The following is a 25,946-nucleotide window of genomic DNA, read 5'->3' as shown; positions in this document are numbered from 1 at the left end:
GCCCCCTCCCAGGCTCACCGGTACAGGTAATTGGGCCGGTTCCCCGCAATGACAGCCACAGGCACATTGAAGACCTTGTTGTCTGGGAGCTGAGGGAGAAATAGTGTTCAGCTCTTGCCTCACTCTCTCTTCAAACTGGGATCCCCACCCGGGGAAGAGTCTTGAGGGAGAGGGAGACTCAAGGGAAAAGGCAGAGGGTCTTCCCTGTCCTGGCCCCTCCACACACTCAGCCCAACTCCAACTCTAGGCCTTCGCTCACATGGCCTGCTCCTTCCCCACAACCAAGACGCCCCGTCTTTCAGAGCTCAGCATAAATCCTCAGCTCCCGGTTCCCTCCCAGGCTGGGGCAGGGAAAGCCCAACCTGGACCTTTCCTGGGGCCCCTTGCCAAGCTGGGAAGGAGTCCGGGCCTCGCTGCCCAAGGCCCCACTCACTGGGTCAGGGCTGAACTCGATGGGTGTGGGGTCCTTGCAGCTGCACACACTCCCATAGCCCTCGACTTTGCTGCAGAAGCGGTGGCGGCGACGGTTCAGCTCTGTGTCTGCCCAGTGGCACTCTGCTTCTGAGGGAGGGATGAGGTCAACAGGATGAGGGCATGAAGCCAGTGTGGTTTGGAGAACACCAGGCACCCAGTCAAGAATAGAGCCCCGTGAAGAGAACCCAAATGCCTATCCCCAGCCCAGGCACTGCCCTGGAGCCCAGCGCCCGCTAACCCCACCTTCAGCTGAGCTCAGAGGCACATCTGTCTTCAGTAGGACTGGATCCCCCCAGGAGGAGAGGGCAGGTGACTTAGAATGTTTCTCCCCGAGGACAGGACCTGGCAGGGGGCAGAAATGAGGGGCAATGGGGGCCCAGGCTGCAGTTCTGGAGCTTCTTCCCATCTCCCGGCCCACTTTCATCCAGCCTACCACCACCGACTCCTATTTGCCCCCAGCCCACCCCATCTCCTGGAGTTCTGCTCCTCTCAGCCCCTTCATACTACAGGGCGGATGGCCTACGGTCCTGGCACCTCCTTTTCGTCCCACGAAGGCCCAGGTGTCCCTCCAGCCCAGGGCAGGGCCGGCCTGGCTGCCTAGGCTCCTCAGCAGAGCCTTGGCTGTGTCCTTGAGGTGGAAGGAGCCCTCATCCTGGGAGACCAGAAAAGGTGGTCAGCCTGACTGGCACAGCTCCAGCAGACCTAGCATCAGGGAACACTAACTACATGTCAAGCACCATGTAAAACCTTTTACTTAAATTAGCTCATTAAACTATCACAACAACCCTTTGTGGTTTCTATCATTTCACAGATAATTAAAGGCTTAGACAGATTCTGAGAATCACCCAAGGTCACTAGGCTAATTAGTCCTTAACATGATCCCACACAGTCTGCACCTCTGTCCCCTGCTACCTCCTTGCCCTCTTCTCATCACCCTTCTCCTCCCCTCCCTTATTCTACTCCAGCTCCACTGGCAGCCCGGCTGTTCCACACCAAGCACCTTACCAATTCAGGGCCTTTGCACTTGCCATTCTTTCTATCTAGAATGCTCTTCCTCCAGATATTCACATGGCTCACTCCTCACTTCCTCCAGCTTTCTGTGCACAGGTCTTGTCCTTACAGAGGCCTCCCCTTTCTAAAATGCACCCCCATCACCCTGTCTCCCTTGCTTAATTTTCTTCTTCATACAAGTTATCTTTTCCTGACATGGTAGATTTATTTGGCTGCTTTTTGTTGCTCTTGCCCTATTGGTGTAAGCTCCATAAGGGTAGGGACTCTGTCTTGCTCTCCATTGACAAGGATAGGATTGGAACCTGGTCACCTTCCTCCAGAGGCTCTTGCCACTATGCCATATTAGGGGCACAGAACCCAGGGCCATGAGCAGGGCTGGAGCTAGGGGTGTTGGGAATGGGGCCAAGGCAGAGTCACTGACCTTGACGGTGCAGATGAGCACTCGGCCAGGTGCCACCATGTTGAGGAACAGCACCATGGCCTCATCCTCATGAGGCGAGTACGTGTCAAACACCCGCTTTGCCATCACATGGCCCTGGCAGGAGACACACCTCTCATGAGTTAGTGTCACCAGCAAGGAGGGCTCAGCTTTGGCCCTCTAGGTCCCCTACCCCTAGAACCTCACCGTGGCCTGGTTGAGGACGATGACATGGATGCCCCGGCCCTGCTCCCGGGCCTCATCCTCCAGCACCTACAGGGTAGCAGAGACAAGGTCAAACTCTTCACTCTGGCATTTGAGGTCTCTCTGTCTTATGGGCACTTAAAAAAAACAGCTGCATGAAACAAAACCTCCCCTCCTTCCTCTGCTTCTGTTCACACAGTTCTCTTCCAACCCAGCCTGAAGGCCATCTCTTCCAGGAAGCCTCCATAGCACCCCCATCAAAAGAGATCCCATCTTTCTACAACACCTCCCGACCCCCCGCTAGCTTTCACGACTCTTAGAGCCCTTGACTATCTCAGCCTCATGCTGGAGGTATCACCGTCTCACAGATGGACCCCTCAAAGTAGGGCCAGGGCTGACTACCTCCAGGTTCCCAGCGTCCAGGACAAGACCGAAGCCAAAGAAGGGACCAGGAAATAAATAAATAAATGGGACCACGAAATAAATAAATCACTGAATTAACTGCCTACTAATCCTACTGATCCCTTTTGATAATATCCCACTACATATAATACAGTTCACATAGCTTACATTTAATCCTGACAAGCAGAAATCATTAGTCCCAGTCTACAGATGAGGAACTGAGGCCTCCGAAGTCACACAGCTAGAAACTGGCAGAGCTGCAGTTCCCACTCGGGCAGTGGACCCAGAGCCAGCAGACCACACCGTAAGTAGAATGCAGTGACCGTACACTAGACACCAGCCCACTCACCGTAGTGCCGTCCACTGCTACGTACACTTTGCTGCGGCTTGAGTATACCTCCACATCCAGCACCCGTCGGGGACCACTGCCTCTGCGCCGTGGGGACTCCAGTCGGCCCAAGGCCTCATCTGTGGGTGTGTGACAGGTCATGGAGATAGTCCCTCCAGCAGTGTCTCACCCCTTGGGATCTGCCCATCATTTCAGCCACAGGATCCCAGGGGACGCCCCCTCCACCACCAATCCCATCCTCAGTCTGGTCCTACCATAGTCTTTTTCTGGCTCCGGGTCTTCATTGGCCTCGCTGATTGCTCTCCGCGTGTCCAGGATCAACTTGATGTTGACAATGACGGTCACCAGTAGGAAAAGCACAGCTCCTGTCTGAGGGGAGGGGTGGGGACAACTAAAGAGGGGCACCCCCTAAAGATCACTGCACGTCTTGCTGAAAGGAGGGCTCTGGCTGAAGTGATGACACAGGGAGAACCTGGGTTTTGCCTCTCTTCCCTCTGTCTGACCAGCTCTACTCCCCCAGACCTGGGTTCAGTTTCACGACCACCTCCTTCAGGGACCCTCCCCTGACCCTTCCCCCTTCATCAGGGCGCTCCCCACCCAGAACTCCTGTATTCTTCCATTTGAGCCTTGATTCCCTTGGTTCCTCCACAATTAGTTCCTAGAGATGGAGCCAGTCCCAGAGAACCACGCTGGGGATCAGAAGACCTGGGTCCTAGCCCTGACTGCCTGACAGGTGTGCGTCCTGGGCAAAGCCTTCCTGATCCAACTTCAGGTTTGTCAGAAGCCTAGGAGGTTGTACTTGGGTTCTGATTCCAGAACTTTGGACCCAACCCACTACCTGCTGGGACATGAGACAAAGAGGTTTCCCACCCTCTTTCCAGGGTGGGGGCAGCCAAGGTAGGTTCCAGTACCCATAGTCTAGGCTGGGGTAAAGCTGGGAGGGAGCCCCTGGGAGGTATGGGACACCTCTATACCTGACAGAATCTCCGCAGGGCCCGCTGGTTGGTCAGTTTATACTTCCAGATAAGATACCAGCTCCGCTTTTTCCGAGCCCCAAAGGGCTTGATGAGGGGGCTGGGCTTCCAGTCGTCCATGCCGGATTGGGGGGTCACCACTGTCCTGGCCAACCCATGCCTTCAGGAATCTGAGGAGACCAGAGGGTCATGTGGGGTAAAGTTTTCCTCCCAAAGTCTGATGCTTTCTTGGGGAGATGAAGGAGGACCCCCCAGTAACGCATCCTTGCAGCATCCATGCTGTGTGACCTGGGAAAAGTGGCTCAACTTCTCTGGAAAGGAAACCTTCAGAGGGATCAGATCACCTGGAAACTCCCCTGGGGCTGGGGAAACTGACAGGACTGCCCATTGTCCCAAGGCTGGAGGCCAAATAATCGGCTCTCAAGGCTCATCAGTCCCTAAAAGAACCAAGCCCCAAGCCTTCCTAGTCCTAGGGTGAGCGAAGGGCAGCGACCCCCCCCCATTCTCCACCCCCTTCCGCCCTCGCCCCCTCCTATCTGGCCCTGCTCTTCTCCTCCCGCGCCTTGGGCCGCCCCAGCACTCGGGGACCCGCCCCGGCCATGCCACCCCTCCCGGACCCCCGCCCAGAGACACTCACGGCTCAGGGGGCCCGGGCCCCGCTCGGGCCCCGCTCGGGCCCGCACTGCTCGGCCCGGCGCTCCGCGGCCTCCGCCTCCTCCATGCCGCTCGCGGCCCCGCCCCGGCCCGGGCGGCCCGCCTCCCCGCTTCCGCCGCCGCCGCCGCCGCGGGGTGAGAGGGCGGCGGGAGGCGCTTAGGGCGGCGGCTGGTGTCTTCCCCCAGCGAGCAGCGGTAGTGCTCGGTGCCTCGGCTACCTTGCAGCTGGCTGGCCGGGTGGGCGGCTGGGGGAGAGCAGCTTCCCCGCTCCCAACACTGCGTGGTGGCAAACCCGATTGGGGTCGGAGTCCTAGAGCCTTGGAGTAGACCGCAGGGCACGCCAGGGTCAGAGGGGCTACAGGCCTCGGACCCAGATACCCCTCCCTTTGCTTGGGCAAGCCTGCACCCAGGTCTAGAGCATGCGAGGCCACTGCAGACTACGGGGGAATTAAAAACCTGGTTCTACCACCCACCTAGACCTTGGACAAGTCACTTCACGTCTCAGCCCAGGTTCCCTTCTCTGTGAAATGAGTATGACCTCATATGACACTCCATGGCAGTCACTGTTCTAAGTAAGCATCTTACTATATTAACTAATTTAATTCCACAACAACTCCATGAGGTAGGTACTATTACTATCCCAATCTTTTAGACAAAGAAAATGAGGCCCAATATCATGAAGTTGGTAAAGCTAGAATTCAAACCCAGGCAGCCTGGCTCCAGATTCCACTCTTAACCCCTCACTATACTGACAATAATAACACTTATAGAGTTTAACACATGTGAAGCACTTAGCTTAACACAGTGGTTCTCAAACTTTAGCTTGCATCAGAATCACTTGGAGGACTTGTTAAAACAGATTGCTGGGCCCCATTCTTAGAGTTTTTGATTCAGGAGTCTGGGGCAGAGCAGAATACTGCATTTCGAAAAAGTTTCTAGGTGACGGTGATGCTTATTTGAAGTGAGTGGGTAGCCATGGCACAGTTTTAGGCAGGGAAGCAACATAATCCAATTTAAGAGAACATTTACTGTTTTGTGGATAACAGATGAAAGGGAGACAGAAGAAACCAGAAGATAGGTTAGATTTTTTTTGAGCTCTCCATATTCCATCTGCTTCCTGAAATGGTGGGATGGTATCCCCAAAATGTTAACAGTGCTTGTCTCGGTAGTTGAGGCAATCAGTGATTTCTCCTAATAAGTATGTGTTAGAATAGAAGAAATCCCAACACATTTTTAAAAGGCATTTTAGAAAGGTGTCCCGCAGGTTTCCTCCCTGACCCTCTTCTCTCCTCAAACTCACTCTCCACAGAAGATCTCATCCACTCTCATGAGCTCTCTGACCATCTAGATTCCTAAACTCATATCTGCAGACTTAGCCTTTCTCCTGAGCTCCAGGCGGACCTGTGTTCAACTACCAGCTGGACATTCTCTTAGGTCCCTCCAATTCAACATAGCTCCTGCTAGAATCAACTCTTCTCACTCCCAGTCCTCTTCTTGTGTTCCCTTCCTTCATGAATGGCATCAGATCAAACAGCTGGGAGTCACCCTCGATTCCTTGTCTCTCTCCAGCAACCAGTCCAGGTCTGTTTGCTCACCATTGTATTCTTTTTTTTTTTTTTTCCCGGTACGCGGGCCTCTCACTGCTGTGGCCTCTCCCGCTGCAGGGCACAGGCTCCGGACGCGCAAGCTCAGCGGCCATGGCTCATGGGCCCAGCCGCTCTGCGGCATGTGGGATCTTCCCGGACCGGGGCACGAACCCGTGTCCCCTGCATCAGCAGGTGGACTCTCAACCACTGCGCCACCAGGGAAGCCCCCTCACCATTGTATTCTTTGTACCACATACAACGGCTAGAACATAGGAGATTCTCCATAATATTTTTTGAAATCATTCGTTTTCTGGACAAATATTTATCAAATGCCAGTATAAACAAATGAATGTTACTGGTCACCAAGTCTTGTCAATCTTACCTCCTAAAGAGTCCTCCTCCATTCAGGTCTAATTCTTTTCCAACCTTACCACCAGCCGCTGTCCAGGCCATTTTAGTTTCTTGTCTTCTAGCTGGTCTCCATGACTCCAGATTTTTACCCCTTTAATTCTTTCTCCTTGCAAAATCCAGAGTATTTTTTCAAAAAGGCAAATCTGTTTTGTAAATCTCTGATTTAAAACCCTTCCATGGTTCAAGGCATACTAAGGAAAAGTATGTTACTTAAAATTACAAAGGTAACAAGCTAAAAAATAATGATAGAAATGTATAGGGCCAATGGAAGAAGGAAATACAGAGTGTGAGGTAGATCTTATTTATCATAATAGGAAGTCAGTAGACAATGTTTAAAATTAAGACATAGTGGTATAAGTCTATTGTGGAGTTATGAGTATAAACACCAGGAAAAAATAGCTGAACGTGGTTGCCTCTGGGGAGTGGGACTAGAGGTGGGAAAGAATAGGTTGCGGTAACTATCTTTTCATTATAAATCCTTCTGTAACCATGGGCTGGAATTACTTGGATTAAAAAACAAAATCAAGGGGCTTCCCTGGTGGCGCAGTGGTTGAGAGTCCGCCTGCCGATGCAGGGGGCACGGGTTCGTGCCCTGGTCCGGGAAGGTTCCACATGCCGCGGAGAGGCTGGGCCTGTGAGCGATGGCCGCTGAGCCTGCGCATCCGGAGCCTGTGCTCCGCAACGGGAGAGGCCACAACAGTGAGAGGCCCGCGTACCGCAAAAAAAAAGAAAAACAAAATCAAGCCAAAGCATAAAATGCTTTTTGAGGATCATCATTGCCCATAGAATAAAATCCCAGCAACTTAGAACCATCTTTTATAACCTTGTTATTCAAAGTGTGGTCCCTGGACCAGCAGCATGGCCATCAGCAGGGAGCTTGTTAGAAATGCAGAATCTCAGGCCCCACCCCAGAGTTACAGAATTGTAATCTGCATTTTAACGATTCCCAGATAATTCATGTATGCGCAGTCAAGTTTAAGAAGCATCAATTTACAAGATCAAGCATGATGTAGCCCTCTTCGGCTTCAATACTGGTTGCTCCTTTAGTCTAAATTTCGTGGCTACACTGGATGTGTGTGTGTATCAGTGGCTAGCTAAATTCCAAGCACTGTTTTAGATCCAGCTCCTCTACTCCAGGAAGCCTTACAAAACCCTCTGTAGTTCTGTTACCAATGTTCCTTAAAATCCCACTTCCCTAACTGAGGATGCTTAACGTCACTCAGCAAACATTCATTGGGCACCTGCTGAGTGCCTGGCTGGACTAAGTGCCAGAATCAGGAGAAGGCGCTGAGCTCTTTCAGGTGCATATCCAGCATCGCCCAGCCTCACCCATTCCGGAGCCAGAGTCAGGAGAAGGCGCTGAGCTCTTTCAGGTGCACATCCAGCATCGCCCAGCCTCACCCATTCCGGAGCCAGAGGTGTGTGCGCAGCACTCGAATGTACACACACACACACACACACACACACACACACACACACACATACACACCCTCTGCGCGGCTTTTCTGAGTGTTACGGCGCCCTCCTCCCGCCCCCACAGAGCGCGGGCGGGGACCCACCGGTTCCGCTCTGCACTAGCTGCTGTGAAAGGAGGACCCCTGGGAGCGGGATCCCGGCGTCCGGTCGCCCAACCCTGTTCAGGCTTAGGCCCGCATGGAGGGGACTGCGGAGTCCCAGACGCCTGACCTGCGAGACGTGGAGGGCAAGGTGGGCAGGAAGACCCCTGAAGGGCTGCTCCGCGGGCTGCGAGGCGAGTGGGAGCCGGGAACCTCTGGCGCCCTGCTGCTCCCGGGGGCGCCTAGCACTGGCCACAGCCTGGGGGACAAGATCATGGCGCTGAGGATGGAGCTGGTGAGTGTGGGCTACACGGGCCAGGGGCACGGAGTCTCCAGCATGGGGCCGGAAGGGATGGACTCGCGTCCCCAGAGTTGGGCTGGAGAGGAGGGAGTTAATATTCCCCACCTAAGTCCTCAGGATTCCTATCAGATCAATCTTTAAGCCCTGGGGTCCATTAATTGCGTTCCCCAGGAAGGGTGAGTGGAGTATTGATGGGCCCTGAGCACTTGGGGTGGGAGGCTCAGGGTTTTTTCAGTTGTTTTTTTTTTTTTTGCCAAATAATTGGGAGGGGAGAGGTGAGGATTGGGAAGCACTGAGAACCTAGCACAGCACAAATCTTCCCCCTCTCGCCTCACTTTGGGGCCACCTCTGCCCCCAGCCACCATTATAGGGAAACCAGTTTTTTCTCCTCTTGCAAACTGGGCCCAGGGTTTGTTCCTCAGAGGCTCCAGTATCCACCACAACACTCAGCACAGAAGAGATTTGGGTGAAAACTGCCTGGGCTAGGGCCACTAAAAACATCCTCTTTCCCCAACGTTCCCCCACACCCACTTAAAATATTTGAAAGTTCTTAGAACCTTAGCAGACACAGAATAGCAGCACCTGCCGTGTTGGTCCCATCACTGCAGACTCAGTCTCCTTCCTACCAACCCCCAAGTACACTGGATATTTGCATCTCATCTGCACTTCCTTGGGGAGAGGAGGAGAAAACAGGCACCCAACCCCTTCCCTGTTGCTGCTGGTCTAGATTCAGAGCCAAAAGGGCAGTTGGGGCCTCCCAGGCTCCCTAGGGCCCTGGTTCTGTTGAAGGGGGTGATTTACACCTGCCACCACTTTGCGGCCAATTCTAGGGAACTGAGGAATTGCCAGCCACTTTCTGGCACAGAACCAGGAGCCCACAGTGAGTGTGTCAGCTAACAGGTCTTCCTGGAGCCCCACTGTGCCCAGCTCTGTGCCAGGCTGAGGGGTGTGTGTGTGTGTGTGTGTGTGTGTGTGTGTGTGGAGGGGGTGCCTTTGGGAGGGAGGTCATGGGCGCTACCTGACAGCCTGAGAGGCTGGGAGGAGAGATTTGTGGGCAAAGCAATCAGGAAAGGCTCCCTGGGGGAAGGATTTGAATGCCATATGTGCACTTGGCCTTGAAGATCGGAAGCTATTGCCAAATTCTCCAGAGTAGGGCTGTAACTGTACCCACCTAAGGGAGGGGTCTGGCTTTGCCTCACTGTACAAACTTTAGCTCAGGGCCCAGAAAGAGCTAACTTAGAATGTCTTGCTTTGGAAACTAACTTTCACCAAGTGCATGTGCCAGGTATCATGCTGAACATTTTACAAGATATTCTCTTAGTCCTCACAGAGACTTATTAGGTATGTGATATTTTATAGATGAAGAAACTGAGGCACAGAGAGGTTAAGTAACTGCCCAAGTCATACAGAAAGTAAAAAGCAGAGCCAGGCTTTGAACCCAGGTGATTTGCCTACACTTTACATCTTCACCGTTGAGACCTGCTTTGTGCCAGATGCATTAAATGCCTTTCATGTCACTGGAGTGAGAAAAGCAGTCATTATTTTCCCATTTCACAGAGCAAACATGCTTGCAGGTGTTAAGGGGCTTGCCTGAGCTCATACTGGGGGGAGCCGTGCCTAGTCGCTCTGGCTCTCTTTTCTCTCTTTGGTGCAGATTACCTGTTCATAAACTTTAAGGGGTACATTTTAATTTTGATTGGGTCTCTCTGCATTCCTGACCTAGCCTGGCTTGGGGCCCGAGGCTGCCCATGAAGAACTCAAGGGAGGGAGCCTTCTGGGGTCCAGCACAGGGAGAGGCTCCCTATGTGCCCCACGGATTCCTAATCCATTCCTTTCTCCCTCCTCAGCAGAGGTATCTTAGGTTTCTTTATGCACTCTGCCCTACACACTGGGTGGCACCCAGGGGGACAAGGGTGGGGCAGGGGGTTTCCCCTGGAGCCGTTTGTGGCAGAACTAGTCCAAGCCCTCTAAGTACTGTCCTTCAACTGTCCCTCACTCAGCTTTCCTGCAGGGAGAGGGCAGTCCTGCCCTTGAGGCCAAGGTCATCACTGCCTCTAGGCCTCTCCCTCCCCTACTACTCCCTCCCCAAAAGTTGACTGAACCAGACAGACCCCGGGATTTGTGGGAAGGGGAAACAATGGCAACTTCCCCTACTTAATCCACCCACCCAGAGAACTGTTGCTATGACAACCCACCCCCACAGAGCAGTTTGAGAAAAAGCTTTAGGCAAGGAGAGAAAAGGCATGGGTTCAAGTCCTGGCCCTGCTCCTGAATAATTTTGTGATCTTGAGCAGAGCCCTGACTCTCTTGGCCTCAGTTTTTCTACCTCCTGGGGGAGAGGGCGAGGGGAGAGAGGGGTAACAATAGTCTGGGAATCTCATTCTAAAACCAGGGAGCTAGGACTGAGATCTGTAGGCTTTTATCCCAGGGCTTCATTTAGATTGAGCCATGAGTGAGCCATACTTGTGATCTTAGGGCTGGTCAGGGGTTTGGTGTGTACATGTTAAGGGGAAGAATGGGGAACCTGAATCCCCCTGGGAAGAGAATTGGGTTGGAGTGGCCTCTGAGGCTGCATCGCTCCTGAGCTGTTTATCCCCTTTCTGTTTCCAAAGAGATGGTGTGAAATGACTGTTTCTTTTTCTGGCAAGAAAGCCTTGCTTTCTTCTATTCTGGGCAGTGATGCTTTCACAGTCAGGGAATCCCACTGTCACAGGACTATAGAATCTGGTCCTCAGATTCATTTGCCGCCAACATGATAAAACCCAGCCCCCTGAACCCTGGGACCAGCAGAGGGACCAAGGATAGTATAGACAAGAGAATCATAGAACTGAATCTGACCTACCCAATCCTAGGCTAAGCACCATAAACGAACTGGGCAGGACCTGCTGCTCCAGGGAGCTCATAGTCTGGGTTAAGAAAGAGAGAGACAGACTAGCCACTCTGGCACAGGTGCTGTTGGAACTCAGGGAGGACTTCCTGGAAGAGTTTTCATTATAGAGTGACATGGTCAGATTTGTGCTCTGGAAAGGCACAACTGAACTGGAGAAGACAAGCTGTTTCTTCTGGTTGGAATGACTCTCCATGGCTTTGTCTGGCTAAGTCCCACTTGACCTTCAAGTCTCAGCTCATGTCCTTTATTCTAGGAAGCATTTCCTTACTACTCTGGTTATGGTCCTCTAGGTACCCACAGCTCTCTGTGCAGCATTTGCATCCCCTGGCATTTTCTGCACTGAATTTTAAGTGCTTGTGTCATTGTCTTATCTTAACCCACTAGACTGTGAACTCTCTGAGGGCAAGAAATGGTCTTTTCTTGCTTTATCTACACAATGCCATGCCTATAAGAAACACTCAATAAATATTGTTCCATGACTGAATGGCTTAATTCCACCTTGAGGAAGTGTAGGGAAGACTTCCTAGAGGAGGTGGCATTTGAGTTGTGCCTTGAATAAAGTCAGTGGGAATTCCAGTTCAAGATGGCACATTAAACACATGCATTTACCTCCATTCCCCCCTGAAACTCCACTAAAAGCCAGTAGAAAGATTATTTTTAAAGCTGTGAAGCCATTATGACAAGAACAGGAGAGAATATGACAGGAACAAAATTTTGGAAGCTGAAAGCAGAAGGAAGAGTAGTAACTAACTTAGTAGACTTGAAAAAAGCTGAATTCCAAGCCAGCAATGAGGAAAGTTGAAAAGCAACCCATTTTGCACCTCAAAGGTCTCAGGAGTTGGTCTCAGATATTTCTAGAGCTGAGGGTGCAAATAGAGCTGAACACAAAAGGGTTGATGAATGTCTGTTTAAGAATCATACTCGGGGGCTTCCCTGGTGGTGCAGTGGTTGGGAATCCGCCTGCCAATGCAGGGGACATGGGTTCGAGCCCTGGTCCAGGAAGGTCCCACGTGCTGCAGAGCAACTAAGCCTGTGTGCCACAACTACTGAGCCTGTGCTCTAGGGCCCATGAGCCACAGCTACTGAGCCCGTGCGCCTAGAACCTGTGCTCCGCAACAAGAGAAGCCACCACAATGAGAAGCCCACACACCACAATGAAGAGTAGCCCCCACTCACCGCAACCCGAGAAAGCCCACGTGCAGCAACGAAGACCTAACGCAGCCAAAAATAAATAAATTAAAAAAAAATACTGGTTTTCATTTATATTAGTGATATAAAATTGGGGAAAAAAAAAAGAATCATACTCAGGGGACTTCCCTGGTGGCCCAGTGGTAAAGAATCCCGCCTTACAATGCAGGGGACGTCGGTTCAATCCCTGCTCAGGGAACTAAGATCCCACATGCCGCGGGGCAACTAAGCCCGCGCACCACGACTACTGAGCTCGCGCACCTCAACGAGAGAGCCCACATGCTGCAAACTACAGAGCCCATGCACCACAACTAGAGAGAGAAAACCCATGTGCCACAACTAGAGAGAAGCTTGCACGCTGCAACGAAGAGCCCGCATGCTGCAACTGAAGACCCGATGCAGCCAAAAATAAATTAAATAAACAAATAAAAAATCTTAAAAAAAGAGAAAATATTAAAAAAAAAAAAAGGGATTTCCCTGGTGGCAGAGTGGTTAAGAATCCACCTGCCAATGCAGGGGACACGGGTTTGATATCTGATCTGGGAAGATCCGACATGCCGCAGAGCAGCTAAGGCTGTGCGCCACAGCTACAGAACCTGCACTCTAGAGCCCGTGAGCCACAACTGCTGAAGCCTACATGCCTAGAGACCATGCTCTGCAACAAGAGGAGCCACCGCAATGAGAAGCCTGCACACTGCAACGAAGAGTAGCCCTGACTAGCCGCAACTAGAGAAAGCCTGCGTGCAGCAACGAAGACCCAACGCAGCCAAATATAAATAAATAAAATTTATTTTTTTTAAAAAAAGCATCATACTTGGGACTTACCTGGTGTTCCAGTGGTTAAGAATCCATCTCGGGGCTTCCCTGGTGGCGCAGTGGTTCAGAATCTGCCTGCTAATGCAGGGGACACGGGTTCGAGCCCTGGTCTGGGAGGATCCCACATGCCGCGGAGCAACGAGGCCCGTGAGCCACAACTACTGAGCCTGCGCGTCTGGAGCCTGTGCTCTGCAACAAGAGAGGCTGCGATAGTGAGAGGCCTGCGCACCGCGATGAAGAGTGGCCCCCGCTTGCCAAAACTAGAGAAAGCCCTTGCACAGAAACGAAGACCCAACACAGCAAAAATAAATTAATTAATTAATAAACTCCTACCCCCAACATCTTAAAAAAAAAAAAAAAAGAATCCATCTTGCAATGCAGAGGATGCCGGTTCAATCCCTGATCGGGGAACTAAGATCCCACATGCCGCGGGGCAACTAAGCCCGTGCACCACAACTAGAGAGCCTATGTGCTATGGAGCCTGCATGCCACAGCTAGAGAGAAACCCACACACTGCAACGAAGAGCCCGCGCCGCAAAGATCCTGGTGTGTCACATCTAACACCTGACGCAGCCAAAAACTAAATAAATAAAATACTAAAAAAAAAAAAAAAAAAGAATCATACTCTAAGAATCCCTCCCCAACTGGGCAACCAAGTGCCCAGAACTCCTTTATCATCGCAGAAAACTGGAAATGTAAGTTTTGGAAAGAATAGAACAGAAGGAAGGGAGGAAGGGGAAGGGAAGAAGACTGGAAGGCAGGAAGGAAGAGAGGGATGGAGGGAAGGAGGGAAGGAAGGAGGAAAGAGGAAAGGAAGAGGGGAGAAAACAAAGCAGGAGAAGCATTTTTAGTAAGAAAAATTTTGTTTAATACATTTAGTTTGGTCATGGACTACATGGTTTCACTGTTAACAAATTTGTCCCCAGCACGAAATAATTGAAGATGATCTCTTTTATCCTGTGTCATTAATAGTCTGTGCAGTCTGTGGTACTTCAGTTATTTATGTCCACATCTCCTTACTGAAACTGTAAGCTTCTGTTAAGCAGGGAGAGTTTCTCCATTATCTTTGTAATTATTAGAAAATCCAGGTACCCAATAATCATTTGTTTAATTGAAGTCAACAAATATTCTTCCAAATGTTGTGATGTTCTTCCAAAAACACAAATAATTTCAGGTACAAAATTTTCTGTGCTTATGCCATCGTAGATAAGTTAACCATAGTAATATGTAAAGCCAAATAGCTACCATTTATTGATTAGTGAATACTTGTCAGGCAGTATGCTCTGCCTGTTAATGCTCCTTCTATTTCTGAAAATAAACCTTTAAATTAGATAGTATCCTCTTTTTACAATGAAGAAATAATGGTTTAAAGGGAAAAAATATTCCAATTTCATATGACTCATTAATGGCAAAACTGGAACTTGAATCCAGGTCTGTTTAATTCCAGTGCCTATATTTTTCTCAGTGTACAAAGTTGGTCTGATTTCTGGCTTATCACTGTAGGTGTGACTAAAGCAGTTATTTCCTGAATAATTCAATAAACATTTATCAAGTAATATATATTTAAAAAATAATAGAACCAAAGGTCTCCAGGTTGGGAGACACCAAGCAAAGTTTGAGAGCAAGAGGGATTAAATTAAAATATACTAAATGCTATGTAATACCCCTCCCAGCCTTTCCCTTACTTGGCTCCCAGAACATTGGCAGCTTTGCTTACATTATACTCTCTAGATGGGTATAATATAGTGAATGTGATGAACCCAAGAAAAAAAAAACACACACACACACACACACACACACGCAAGGTACTACCTACAGGCCTTACCCAATCAAACATCCTAGCAAAATAACCCTTAGTGAGGTTCAGAGCTGGCAAGCCTCAGGCACAGAGAGTTTCCAATCAGCTTTTTAGAGACCACTCTGAAGTATAAGCAACAGCTAAAGATTGTAAGACATCTGATGAAGCCCTTTAACTATATAGACCTATAAACAGAAAAAAGCGACTTGAATAAAATGGAGATAATTCAGGGAGATAAGAACTTAAACAATCATTAATTATATCCTTAAAGAGATGAGATAATATTGCAGCCATGAACAAAAACAGGAAGTTATTAAAAAAACATTCAGAGAGGGCTTCCCTGGTGGCGCAGTGGTTGGGAGTGTGCCTGCCGATGCAGGGGACACGGGTTCGTGCCCCAGTCCGGGAGGATCCCACATGCCGCGGAGTGGCTGGGCCCGTGAGCCATGGCCGCTGAGCCTGTGCGTCCGGAGCCTGTGCTCCGCAATGGGAGAGGCCACAACAGTGAGAGGCCCGTGTACCAGAAAAAAAAAAAAAAATCAATAAGTAGTTATTTGGGAATTAGAAGGTAAGTACCAAAATAAACAGCTAAAAAAGCGATAGTAGCTGTCTTTGGAAAGTGGGATTTAGGACTAGGATGGGGGAACTGTTACTTTTCATAATAAATCTTTGAGAACTGTTTGCTTCTTTAATCTATGTGCATCTATAACTTTTATTAAAAGTAAAGGTAGGGAATTCCCTGGTGGCGCAATGGATAGGACTCTGCACTCCCAATGCAGGGGGCCCAGGTTCGATCCCTGGTCAGGGAGCTAGATCCCACATGCGTGGCGCAACTAAGAGTTTGCATGCCACAACTAAGGAGCCTGCATGCTGCAGCTAAGGAGCCAGCGAGCCACAACTAAGGAGCCTGCATGCTGCAACTAAGAAGTCAGCAAGCCACAACTAAGGAGCCCATGAGCCACAACTAAGGAGCCTGCCTGCTGCAACTAAGACCTGGTGCCACCAAATAAATAAATATTTTTTTTAAAAAAAGGTAAACCTAGGACTTCCCTGGCAGTCCAGTGGTTGACACTCTATGCTTCCACTACAGAGGCTGCAGGTTTGGTCTCTGGTCGGGGAGCTGGGATCCCACATGCTGCACAGTGTGGCCAAAAAAAAAAAGTAAAGCTAAATAAAATGAAATTTTAAAAGTTGTGTGTGGCAGGACCTGGGGTTCCCACAGAAATATCCTAGAGGTGAAGTTAGAGGGATGGGCAAGAGCTGTATTATGACAGGCTTTTGAAGACCTGCTGCTAAAGTGCTTAGATTTTATTCTCTAAGAGCAGTGCAAAGCCTGAAAAGGTTCTTGAGCAAGGGAGCGACAAGTTCACACTTGTGCTTGGGGAAGATAACTCAGTGCATCTGAGCTAGAAGGGACCCTAGAGATTACCCAGTAAGTCAAACTTACTCCCAGTGCAGACAAGGAGACCAAGGAGACTGGTGTATAGTAAAGGGAAGCCCCAAATTCCCAGCCAGTGAGATTCTGACCCTTTGAAGCTCTAGCCAACCCTTCCCTTCCACAGCAGCTGCTACCAACATCCTGAAGGAGGACCAGGTTAGTGCCTTCTTTACCCCCCCAGCTCCTGCCTCATTTTGGCCCCGTCTACTTCCCAATTAACACTTGGCTGCCTATCAGGCTACTCTTTGAACAGGGGATTTTTTTTTTTTTTTTTTTTTGTGGTACGCGGGCCTCTCGCTGTGTGGCCTCTCCCGTTGCGGAGCACAGACAGGCTCTGGATGCGCAGGCTCAGCAGCCATGGCTCACGGGCCTAGCCGCTCCGCGGCATGTGGGATCTTCCCGGACCGGGGCACGAACCCATGTCCCCTGCATCGGCAGATGGACTGTCAACCACTGCGCCACCAGTGGGAAGCCCCAGGCTACTCTTCGGATGACTGCTTCTAAGTCTTACTGGTGAATCTGGACTGGTTCAATAGTTAATACCCTAACTGTGAAGTTCAAATCTCAGTAGGATTGGATTTTAATACTTAACACTTATTGAGATTTTACTCTGTACCAGGCACAGTGCTCAGTGCCTAAAAAACAACATCACAAAATTCTCCCAGCCACCCTGTGAGGTGAGTCACCTAACCCTATTTCACAAACAAGGAAACCCAGGCTCAAAGAAGGTAAGAAAGTTGCCCACAGTCATACAGCTAATCAGTTGTAGGGCTGAGATTTTAAACAGCAGTCTCTCTGCTTCTAAAGCCTACACTCCAAACCATTCTATTTCCATGCTTCTTGAAACTGAAGCATAGTTGTTTGGATCACAAGGTAGAGGCCTCTAGAAACATTGCGGAAACCCGTGGCTCAGAACCTGGAACTGATTCCTTCTCCCACTCCCCTAGGCTTACCTGCGAGCCATCGATGTGAAGATCCTACAGCAGCTGGTGACCTTGAACGAGGGCATTGAGGCAGTGCGCTGGCTGTTGGAGGAGCGGGGGACATTGACCAGCCACTGCAGCAGCCTCACCAGCAGCCAATATAGCCTGACAGGCGGGAGCCCAGGCCGTTCAAGGCGAGGCAGCTGGGACAGCCTGCCAGACACCAGCTCCACTGACCGACTGGACAGTGTCTCCATTGGCAGCTTCCTGGACACAGTGGCCCCCAGCGAGCTGGATGAACAGGGCCCCCCCGGGGCTCCCCGTCCTGAGATGGACTGGGCAAAGGCTATACCCGGCGGGGAGAGGGCCAGGACTGAGGTGGACCTGACAGCCACCAGGCTAGGAAGCTTGAGGGCTGTGTGGAAGCCCCCAGGGGAGGGGCTCCAAGGTGGACCTCCTGAGCCACCAGAGGATGAGAGTACCAAGCTGGGCTTTGAGACCCACTGGTACTGGGGCCAGTGCCAGGATGATGTGACCTTCCTGTAACAACTCTTCCACCCTTTTGTACTCCTATGGCTCTTTCATCGCTAGGCCCTGGTCTCACTCAAATTTATTCTCCCTCAATCTGGGATTAGGAAGAGGCTGCATTGAAATCAGTTACCATGGAAACCTGACCTCACCATCTCTCTGATCCCTGGGGAGGCTCTGCCTTTATCCTTCAATTATTGGGTCCCTAGAGCTATTTTCATGGATACATTGACTCTAGAGGCTTGACCTGTGGCTCCAGGTGTGATGGTATCTCTTCCCCTTTCCTCCCAACTGGGATTTGATGGTTTAGCATCCCTGCGAGATCACTGATGAAGAGATGGGGGTATAATTGCCTCACCCAACATCTAGCAGCCTTGGCTCCCCTCTTGGCCAAGATGGAGGATTGTGGAGGGTCATGGACATTCAAGGCCAACCCTCCATGGATTGGCCCTCCCAGAAGCCTTTGGGGTTGGTAGAGCCACCCCTTCCTGTCTGGTGAGTGATGTCATTTCCTGCCAGGATGGATTAGCCTTTCTGTACCAGTCTTTTAGTGATGATAGGTCAGTATAGGGGTGTCTGAGCCCCTGCTGCTAAGTGAGACCATATCAGTTATTCTCCCTACCATTACTTCTTGTGAATGGGAACATGCCACCCTCCTCGCAGGAAGGTTTCTCAGTCAGATGTTTGTACTTCTTCTCAGAGAGGTTCTTAGTATTTAAACAGGGAGTTCTCATTTTATCCTAGGGATTCTCACTTCCTCTCTGACCACACGCCTGTCTGCTGCCAGCATTCCTATATCTGTGCTTTTAGGGAGGAAACTGGCAGGAGCCTCCACCTACAGCTCTCAAAAGTCTGCTTGGCCTGCCCTGCCACAGTCCCCTGTCTTACTCTGTCCCTGGGTTGCCCCCATTCTTGTATTCTGGCTCCAAATCTGTCCGCCAGGAGGTTCAGCCTTTGTGTCTCCACACCTTCTCGGTTTCCACTTTGGGCCTCAGACCTTTTATATGCAGATGAGTCCCTCAGCCTTCTCTCTCCAACGCTGATGGGAGCCAGAGGGAGGAGAAGCTTGGGGTGTACCAGAATCTCCAAAAGGGGGAGGTATCTTCTCAGATCTTGTGATTCCCCTGCCCCCATCCTGCCCCAGACCTTCCACCATTTGGTTACTAGGATGCCAGCCTGAGGCCAGGACACAAGGAATCCCCTTGTCTAGGTTACAATGGGGGGTGTGGCAGAGAAAGACAGAGGCTCTTTGGTCCTAGGGCCCACATCCTGGGAGGGGGGAGAATAGGAGGGAAAAGCTGCTTTCCTTCCTCCCTTAGAGCCAGCTTTAGACTCCCTGGACCTGCTGAGGGAGCAGGGCACTGGCTCTGGGCCTGGATCCCAGGGCCCTAGTGAATTACACCAAAGGAGGGACTCAGGGAACCTGCCAACCTGGGGCTCAGGGAAGGGACAGGCCCAGAGAGAGGGTGGGGACAAAGGCTGTGGCTGATGTCAGAATATGAATTATTGGAGGTTAACCCTTTGAACCCCAGGTAACTGCCCCTATGTTGGTCCCTGTCTTTCCTGGGCCCTGAAACTAGATTATTGGAAGGCAAAAAGGAGAAAAAAGGATGTCAGGTGAGCCTTGCCTATTTGCTGTGCCCTCGTGAGTTGGAGGAGTCTTCCTCAAATCCTGGAATAACTCCTGCAATTTCTCTACTGTTCATTCTATGCTGAGGAAGGGACGGAAGCCAAGTTGATTATCTCCAGTTCCCCTAAACTCCTCAAGTCTGGTTCTGCAACCCCCCACCCCAATCCTTTTGGGGCAATACATTTCCTCCTCTCCTCTCAAAGTGATTGAAGTCTCTAAAGAATATCTGTAAGTCTCTTCTTTGCTGCCCACCAGCCCTCTCCTTACCCCTCTAGGTCTTGGGGCTCCTGACCTCCCCTTAGGCTGGGAATTCAAATACCCTTTCCCAATACCCTGACTCTGTTGCCATTTTGTGGTGACTTATGGGTAACTACCTTTCCACTTGGAACTATTGTATTCCTTTTCAAAGCTTGCTTATTCATTTAATCTATAAACTTCTGAGCTGAAGAGGTTGTCCGCCCTCTTGTGACCATTATGCACCATTGCTGGAATAGCTGGGTGAAACCTTCAGGCTCAAATATAGCCTTAAAGAAGACCAGCCCTCTCATTGCACAGACAGGTTAGAGAGACAGGCCTACAGAAGGCAGAGACTTTACCAGTGTCACCCATGGTAAATCTGTGACAATGCTCAGGTTAAAGAACCTAGATCGCCCGCCTGCCTGCCTGTCCACCCACAATTCCATCACTTGGCCAGACTGTTTCCCCACCCTACCCTGTCACCACCCAAGCCCAAAGGATCTGAAAGCAATTTTTTCCCTGTTTTAATAGGTTCTTACCCCACCCTAGAGAGGCAGCTCGGTATTTAGAGAAAGAGCCACAGGCTCTGAGGAAAGAGACCCTTGGACCAGGATTGGGTAAAGGGTGCATTAATATGGACCACAGATATAAGGAAGATCAATCTTGGACCAACTATTTTTCTGGGAAGGTAGGGTGAGTAGGCCCAGACATCATGGGGGCAGAATTCAACATTCCAGACCTGGACGTGAGAAGCAGGGGATAGGGGTGGGAGATGAGAGATAAAGAAATCCAGTTGGGTCCTGTGGAGATGGGGAGCTCCAAAGTCAGGGGATTACAGCTCAGTTGGACTGGCATCTGAGGGTATTGAGGGGTTGCAGAGGTGGGTGAGTGGGGCTGCCTGGGAACTCCAGGTAGCCTGGACATCCCGTCTCAATACCTTAGACTCCATTTCACTACTAGAGAGGCCCAGGAACCCTTGGCAAGCACACATTCTTGGTCCCTCCTACCTGCCTCTGGACTGACTGTTTAAGGCTTAGCTCTCCTGTTAGTTTAGACCTTTCCGGGTTATGAGGAGGACCTGTTTAGGAGCTCAAAAAAGAAAAGGGTGAAAAGGGAGAAAGATGCAGAGAGACAAAAGAGAATGGGATGAAAATGGAGGCTTGAAGATACGATCAGAGGGAGCATACTATCCTCCAAGTGGGCTGGGGACTTGTCAGGGCTCGGGGTAAAGGCAGAGATGACAGAGCTCCTGGCAGCTGCAGAAACAGTGCCTGGGAGTATAAGGGGTGGTGCTGGCTGGGATGAGTCCACCGAGGAGATGAGACCACGTGAATGGGCAAGTGTAAGAGCCTGCATTTAGGATGGGGTGGTGAACTTGCGCACTGGACTGACTGGAAGCTCAGCGGCAGCTTAGGTGAGAAATGCTTGCATCTTGCGGATGCAGGCTCACTCTGTGCATGGTGCCAGGCACATACTGGATGTTCAGTGATACCTGTTGAATGAATGGAGGAATGAATGTAAACCCACGAAGAGATGTGACTTATAATTTAAAAAGTGGTTAATTAGGTAGTAATAGGTAATTTAAAGTATTATTCCATTTAATTCTTAGCAACACTGTAAACAATGCATTATTAACAGATCATAAGTGAGCTATGGTAGGAACCTACGTCAGTCTGACTGCAGGGGCTTCCAGGAAGTCTTTTCTGATTCCCCACTCCCCTCTCTCACAGACCTTACGCTTCTAGGAGAACAGGTTATGCTGCCCAGCAGCAGGGCCAGTGTACATGTTTCCTATTGCTGCTGTGACAAACTTAACGGCTTAAAACAACACAAATGTGTTATCTTACAGTTCTGGAGGTCACAAGTCCGAAATCAATTTCATTGGGTTAAGTTAAAAGTTAAGGTGTTGGCAGGCCTCTTCTGGAGTCTCTTCTGGAGACTCTAGGGGGCAATCCATTTATTTGCCTTTTCTAGCTTCTGGAGGCCGTTTGCATTCCTTGGCTCATGGCCCCTTCCTCCATCTTCAAAGCTAGCAGTATAGTATTTCTCCTCTCTGACCTCTGCTTCCATTCTTACATCTTTCTCTAATTCTGTCTCCTCTTAGGAGGATTACTTTGTGATCAGATATCCTTGTGCTTACATTGGGCCCACTGGGATAATCCAGGATCATCTCCCCATCTCAAGATCCCTAATTTAACCATATCTTCCAAGTCCTTTTTGCCATATAAGGTAAAATATTCTCAGATTCTGGGGATTAGGACTTGAACATCTTTGGAGGAAGGACCACTATTCAGCCTTCCACAAACAGAGATGGAGGGTGGGCAGGAGGATGCATCCACACCCAGAAGGAGCCTCTATGCTTTGTCTAGCCTCCTTTGGCCTGGAGTGAGAGGTGGTGCCAAGGGGAGCTAGCCAGGCCCAGGCCCCATGTCTGGAGAATGGCAAATGCCTCCTGCATCTTCACTGCCAAGGAGAGCTGAGAGTGAAGGTCAGACTTGGGAGAAATTCTCAGTTTAGGGAACTTTTCAGGACTGAGACGTCCCTGGTGAACATGGTGGAGGGTTCTAACAGGCTCTATCTTCAACACTGCCTCCTCTCCACGACCATTCTGTGCTCCCCCTCAAGGCAGAAGATAATTACCAGCTAACTAGCCTGGGCTCTCTCTAGAAAGGGTAGATTAGTTGTCTCTCTTTTAAATTATTATCTTTTTATTCCTTAATAGTTAAACCATTCTCCTCAGAGAGGGGTGAACTCTCATCATCTGTTGATACTAAGTCTCTTTTTGTTTGATCTTTTTTTAATCCCTGATCCCTATTGTCATTCCTCTCCCTGACCCAGGCATACACGTTAATGTGTTCAGTATGTGTTTGGATATATATGTATCTTTGAAAATATAAATAATTATGTACTTATGTGTTTTAATATATATAAATAGTAAGCCAGCCTTTATAATGAATTGCCCCATATTACAGTAATTTAACACAATAAAGATTTATTTTTCACTTACACAGGAGCACAGGTATTCTTGGTTGTACGGCTCTCCTTCACTGCCCATTTCAGGTCCCAGGCTTCTTCCATTTTCAGGTGGTGATAGCCTGATCCTGCATCATAAAGTTCCCTGTCAGCTTTTCACCAAATTGTTTTACCGTCCATTAATGACCATTTTATTAATTGGTTATTTCACTAGCAATTACAAAATGATGATTTCCTAATGTTATTATTTTTTCTTTTATTCTAATTTTGTACAGAAAAACATTTCCACATCCTCCAGGACCATCTGGTTACCCTGAAATAAAGTTCAGACCAGAATGGCAAGATAAATGCTTAAATCTCTTCCCTTATTTATCCCTTTCAAAGTAGTAAGTTGATGTCCTAGCAACTTGGTGTTTAATGATTTTGTTTTGTTTCACTTTCTCTTTAAATTATTGTTGTGGGGCTTCCCTGGTGGCGCAGTGGTTGAGAGTCCGCCTGCCGATGCAGGGGACACGGGTTCGTGCCCCAGTCCAGGAAGATCCCACATGCCGCGGAGCGGCTGGGCCCGTGAGCCATGGCCGCTGAGCCTGCGCGTCCGGAGCCTGTGCTCCGTAACGGGAGAGGCCACAACAGTGAGAGGCCCGCGTACAGAAAATAAATAAATAAATTATTGTTGTGAACTTATAGCTTTTATTTATTTAATGTCTTTTAATCATTTGTAGTTATTTTTGTTTTATATTATAAAAAATCTTGAGTGTAAACAATAGTAGAGAACATAGTATAATGAATTTCCATGCATCCATCACCCAGCTTCAGTAATTATCAACTCTGGCCAATCTTGGTTTATTTATTCCCTCAGCTACTCTCCCCCTAACCAAGATTATTTTGAAGCAAAACTAGATATGATTCCAGTTCATTTGTAATGTTTTAGTTTGTACCTCTAAAAGATAAGGAATTTTATTACCATTATGGCACCTAAAATTAGTAATTCCTCAATATAATAAAATATAACTATTCAATTTTCTGATAAATTTTTTTTTTAATTTAGTATCAGGATTATGCTGGCCTCTTAAAAGAAGTTAGAATTGTTTCCTCCTTCTTTGTCTTCTGAAAGCATCTGTGTAAGATTGGTAGCATTGTTCAGTATTTGATAGAATTCATCGGTGAAATAATACGGGCTTGGAGTTTTCCTTGTGGGGGAGGTTTTTGATAACAAATTCAATTTCTGTGATACATATAGAGCTATTCCAACTTTTAATTTCATTTTGAGTTAGTTTTGGTAAGTTGTGTTTTTCAAAGAATTTGTTTCAATTAAGTTGTTGAATTTATTGGCATGAATTTGTTCATAATACTGCCTTACTATTCTTTTTTTTTTTTTGTACATGGATCATCAAAAAATATGGAACGCTTCACCAATTTGTGTGTCATCCTTGTGCAGGGGCCATGCTAATCTTCTCTGTATCGTTCCAATTTTAGTATATGTGCTGCCGAAGTGAGCACCTTGCTATTCTTTTAAAAAGTATTCATTGTAAAATAAAGCACAAGTGTAGAAAACACACAAAACAAATGTAAGGCTTAATGAATTATTCTAAGGCAAACACTCCTATAACCACTGCCATGTTAAGAACTAGAACCCACCCAGAAGTCCTGTCCATGTGCCCCATCCCAATTATAATCCCCTTCCTCTGCTGATAAGCAACCATTTCCTGATTACAGTATTCACTTCTTTGTATTTTATTTTATATCTTTATCATCCAAATGGACATCCTTAGATACTATAGTGTTGTCCACTTGAAAACACTTGATGTCTTTTTATTTTATTTTATTGGAGTGTAGTTGATTTATAATGTTGTGTTAGTTTCAGGTGTACAGCAAAGTGATTCACTTATACATATACATATATTTATTCTTTTTCAGATTCTCTTCTCATATAGCTGATCACAGAATACTGAGTAGAGTTCCCTGTGCTATACAGTGGGTCTTTGTTGGTTTTCTTAGACAACCAACATAGTATGTATATGTTAATCCCAAGCTCCTGATTTACCCCTCCCCCACACGTCTCCCCTTTGGTAACCATAAGTTTGTTTTCGATATCTGTAAGTCTGTTTCTGTTTTATAAATAAGTTCACTTGTGTCATTTTTTTAAAAATTAGATTCTAAACGAGTGATATCATATGATATTTGTCTTTGTCTGACTTACTTCACTTAGTACATTTGATGTCTTTGTAAGTCTCTTAATTTAAAGTCCCCCCTTCATCCCTTTCTTAATTCCTTACAATTTATTTGTTGAACAACCTGGGCCATTTGAAGTATAAAGTTTATCACAGTCTGGATTTTGCTGATTACGTACTCATAATGCAGTTCTGAATGGTCCTGTGTTCTCAATATTTCCTGCAAATTGGCAGCTGGATCCAGAGGCTGAATCAGACTCAGATTTGATCACTTCGGCAAGACTCTAAGAAGCATATAAATACAGTCTCTATGCTTACAATTTTTTTCAGGTGTTGATGTTTATTGCCGGTGGCCATTTATTTGTTGAGGACGCCATTAATTCTATAATTTTATTTATTCATTGAAATACTTTCATAAAGAGAAACATCCTCTTACCTACTATTTGGTTTCTGAGGGTACGGTTCACATAGGAAAGGCAGAATAAATGTTTGATTCTTTTTTCACCAGTTTTGAAGATAATGAATTGAATCTCTATCATCCTCCGAAGTTGACCACTTTAAAAAATACCACTATGAAAAAAATATATATCATTATGAACCTATGGATTTATATATATTTGATGGGTTTCAATCATCAATTAGAATTGTTGTCATTATTGAACTGCCAAGTGCCCCAACTTTGGCCAGTGGAGTCTCATTATACTGGCTCCTTGGTTCTTTTGACGTGACTCTAGTAATCTTTTTTTTTTTTTTTTTGGCTGCGTTGGGTCTTCTTTGCTGCACGTGGGCTTTTGGGCTTTCTCTAGTTGCGGTGAGCAGGGGCTACTCCTTGTTGCGGTGCATGGGCTTCTCATTGCGGTGGCTTCTCTTGTTGCGGAGCATGGGCTCCAGGCAAGCGGGCTTCAGTAGTTGTAGCACGTGGGCTCAGTAGTTGTGGCTTGTGGGCTCTAGAGCGCAGGCTCAGTAGTTGTGGTGCACGGGTTTAGTTGCTCCACGGCATGTGGGATCTTCCCA

At 48.5% G+C, this 25,946-nt stretch overlaps 2 protein-coding genes, 1 long non-coding RNA gene and 1 other non-coding gene across 12 annotated transcripts in view; 1 reads left to right on the top strand and 3 right to left on the bottom strand.

Moving 5' to 3' along the window:
* POMGNT1 (protein O-linked mannose N-acetylglucosaminyltransferase 1 (beta 1,2-)) overlaps positions 1–15,453 on the bottom strand; it is a 20,068-nt gene extending 4,615 nt beyond the window's left edge. For 2 of the 7 annotated variants that reach the window (XM_033416486.2, XM_033416483.2), the window contains exons 1-10: positions 4,470–4,618; positions 3,833–4,002; positions 3,113–3,227; positions 2,859–2,977; positions 2,111–2,176; positions 1,907–2,020; positions 979–1,126; positions 718–816; positions 434–561; positions 19–89 (exon numbers count right to left, since the gene is read on the bottom strand). In XM_033416486.2, coding sequence (XP_033272377.1) covers positions 19–89; positions 434–561; positions 718–816; positions 979–1,126; positions 1,907–2,020; positions 2,111–2,176; positions 2,859–2,977; positions 3,113–3,227; positions 3,833–3,952 — 980 coding nt within the window. In that variant the 5' untranslated portion in view covers positions 3,953–4,002; positions 4,470–4,618. Of the gene's footprint in view, positions 1–18; positions 90–433; positions 562–717; positions 817–978; positions 1,127–1,906; positions 2,021–2,110; positions 2,177–2,858; positions 2,978–3,112; positions 3,228–3,455; positions 3,517–3,832; positions 4,003–4,469; positions 4,619–13,243 lie in introns of those variants that run through there. The other 5 variants (XM_004285759.3, XM_049702573.1, XM_049702572.1 and 2 more) reach the window with 4 other exon arrangements.
* On the top strand, positions 7,669–24,281 carry LURAP1 (leucine rich adaptor protein 1). Its single transcript, XM_004285761.3, has 2 exons — positions 7,669–8,334; positions 17,418–24,281. The coding sequence occupies exons 1-2, from the start codon at positions 8,137–8,139 to the stop codon at positions 17,937–17,939; spliced, it is 720 nt and encodes a 239-aa protein (XP_004285809.1). The 5' UTR covers positions 7,669–8,136; the 3' UTR covers positions 17,940–24,281.
* The window catches only part of LOC117198760 (uncharacterized), a 25,065-nt gene continuing 20,299 nt past the window's right edge, over positions 21,181–25,946 (bottom strand). For all 3 annotated transcript variants that reach the window (XR_007473711.1, XR_007473710.1, XR_004479992.2), the window contains exons 5-6: positions 22,796–22,889; positions 21,181–21,280 (exon numbers count right to left, since the gene is read on the bottom strand). This is a non-coding gene — a long non-coding RNA (uncharacterized LOC117198760). The remainder of the gene's footprint in view (positions 21,281–22,795; positions 22,890–25,946) is intronic.
* LOC117198768 (U6 spliceosomal RNA) lies at positions 24,155–24,261 on the bottom strand. The gene has a single exon (XR_004480010.1). It is a non-coding gene; the product is annotated as a U6 spliceosomal RNA (small nuclear RNA).

This window comes from Orcinus orca, chromosome 1 (assembly GCF_937001465.1).
Source record: "Orcinus orca chromosome 1, mOrcOrc1.1, whole genome shotgun sequence".
NCBI lineage: Eukaryota > Metazoa > Chordata > Mammalia > Artiodactyla > Delphinidae > Orcinus > Orcinus orca.
The sequence above is the reverse complement of the archived record's forward strand: the minus strand, read 5'-3'. Positions and strand labels throughout refer to the sequence as shown.

Excerpts from the sequence above, each read along its gene's own strand:
- LURAP1 (XM_004285761.3), top strand. The coding sequence starts at position 8,137 with ATGGAGGGGACTGCGGAGTCCCAGACGCCTGACCTGCGAGACGTGGAG. Across the intron at positions 8,335-17,417 it reads TGGCGCTGAGGATGGAGCTG|GCTTACCTGCGAGCCATCGA; the intron begins GTGAGTGTGGGC and ends CCACTCCCCTAG.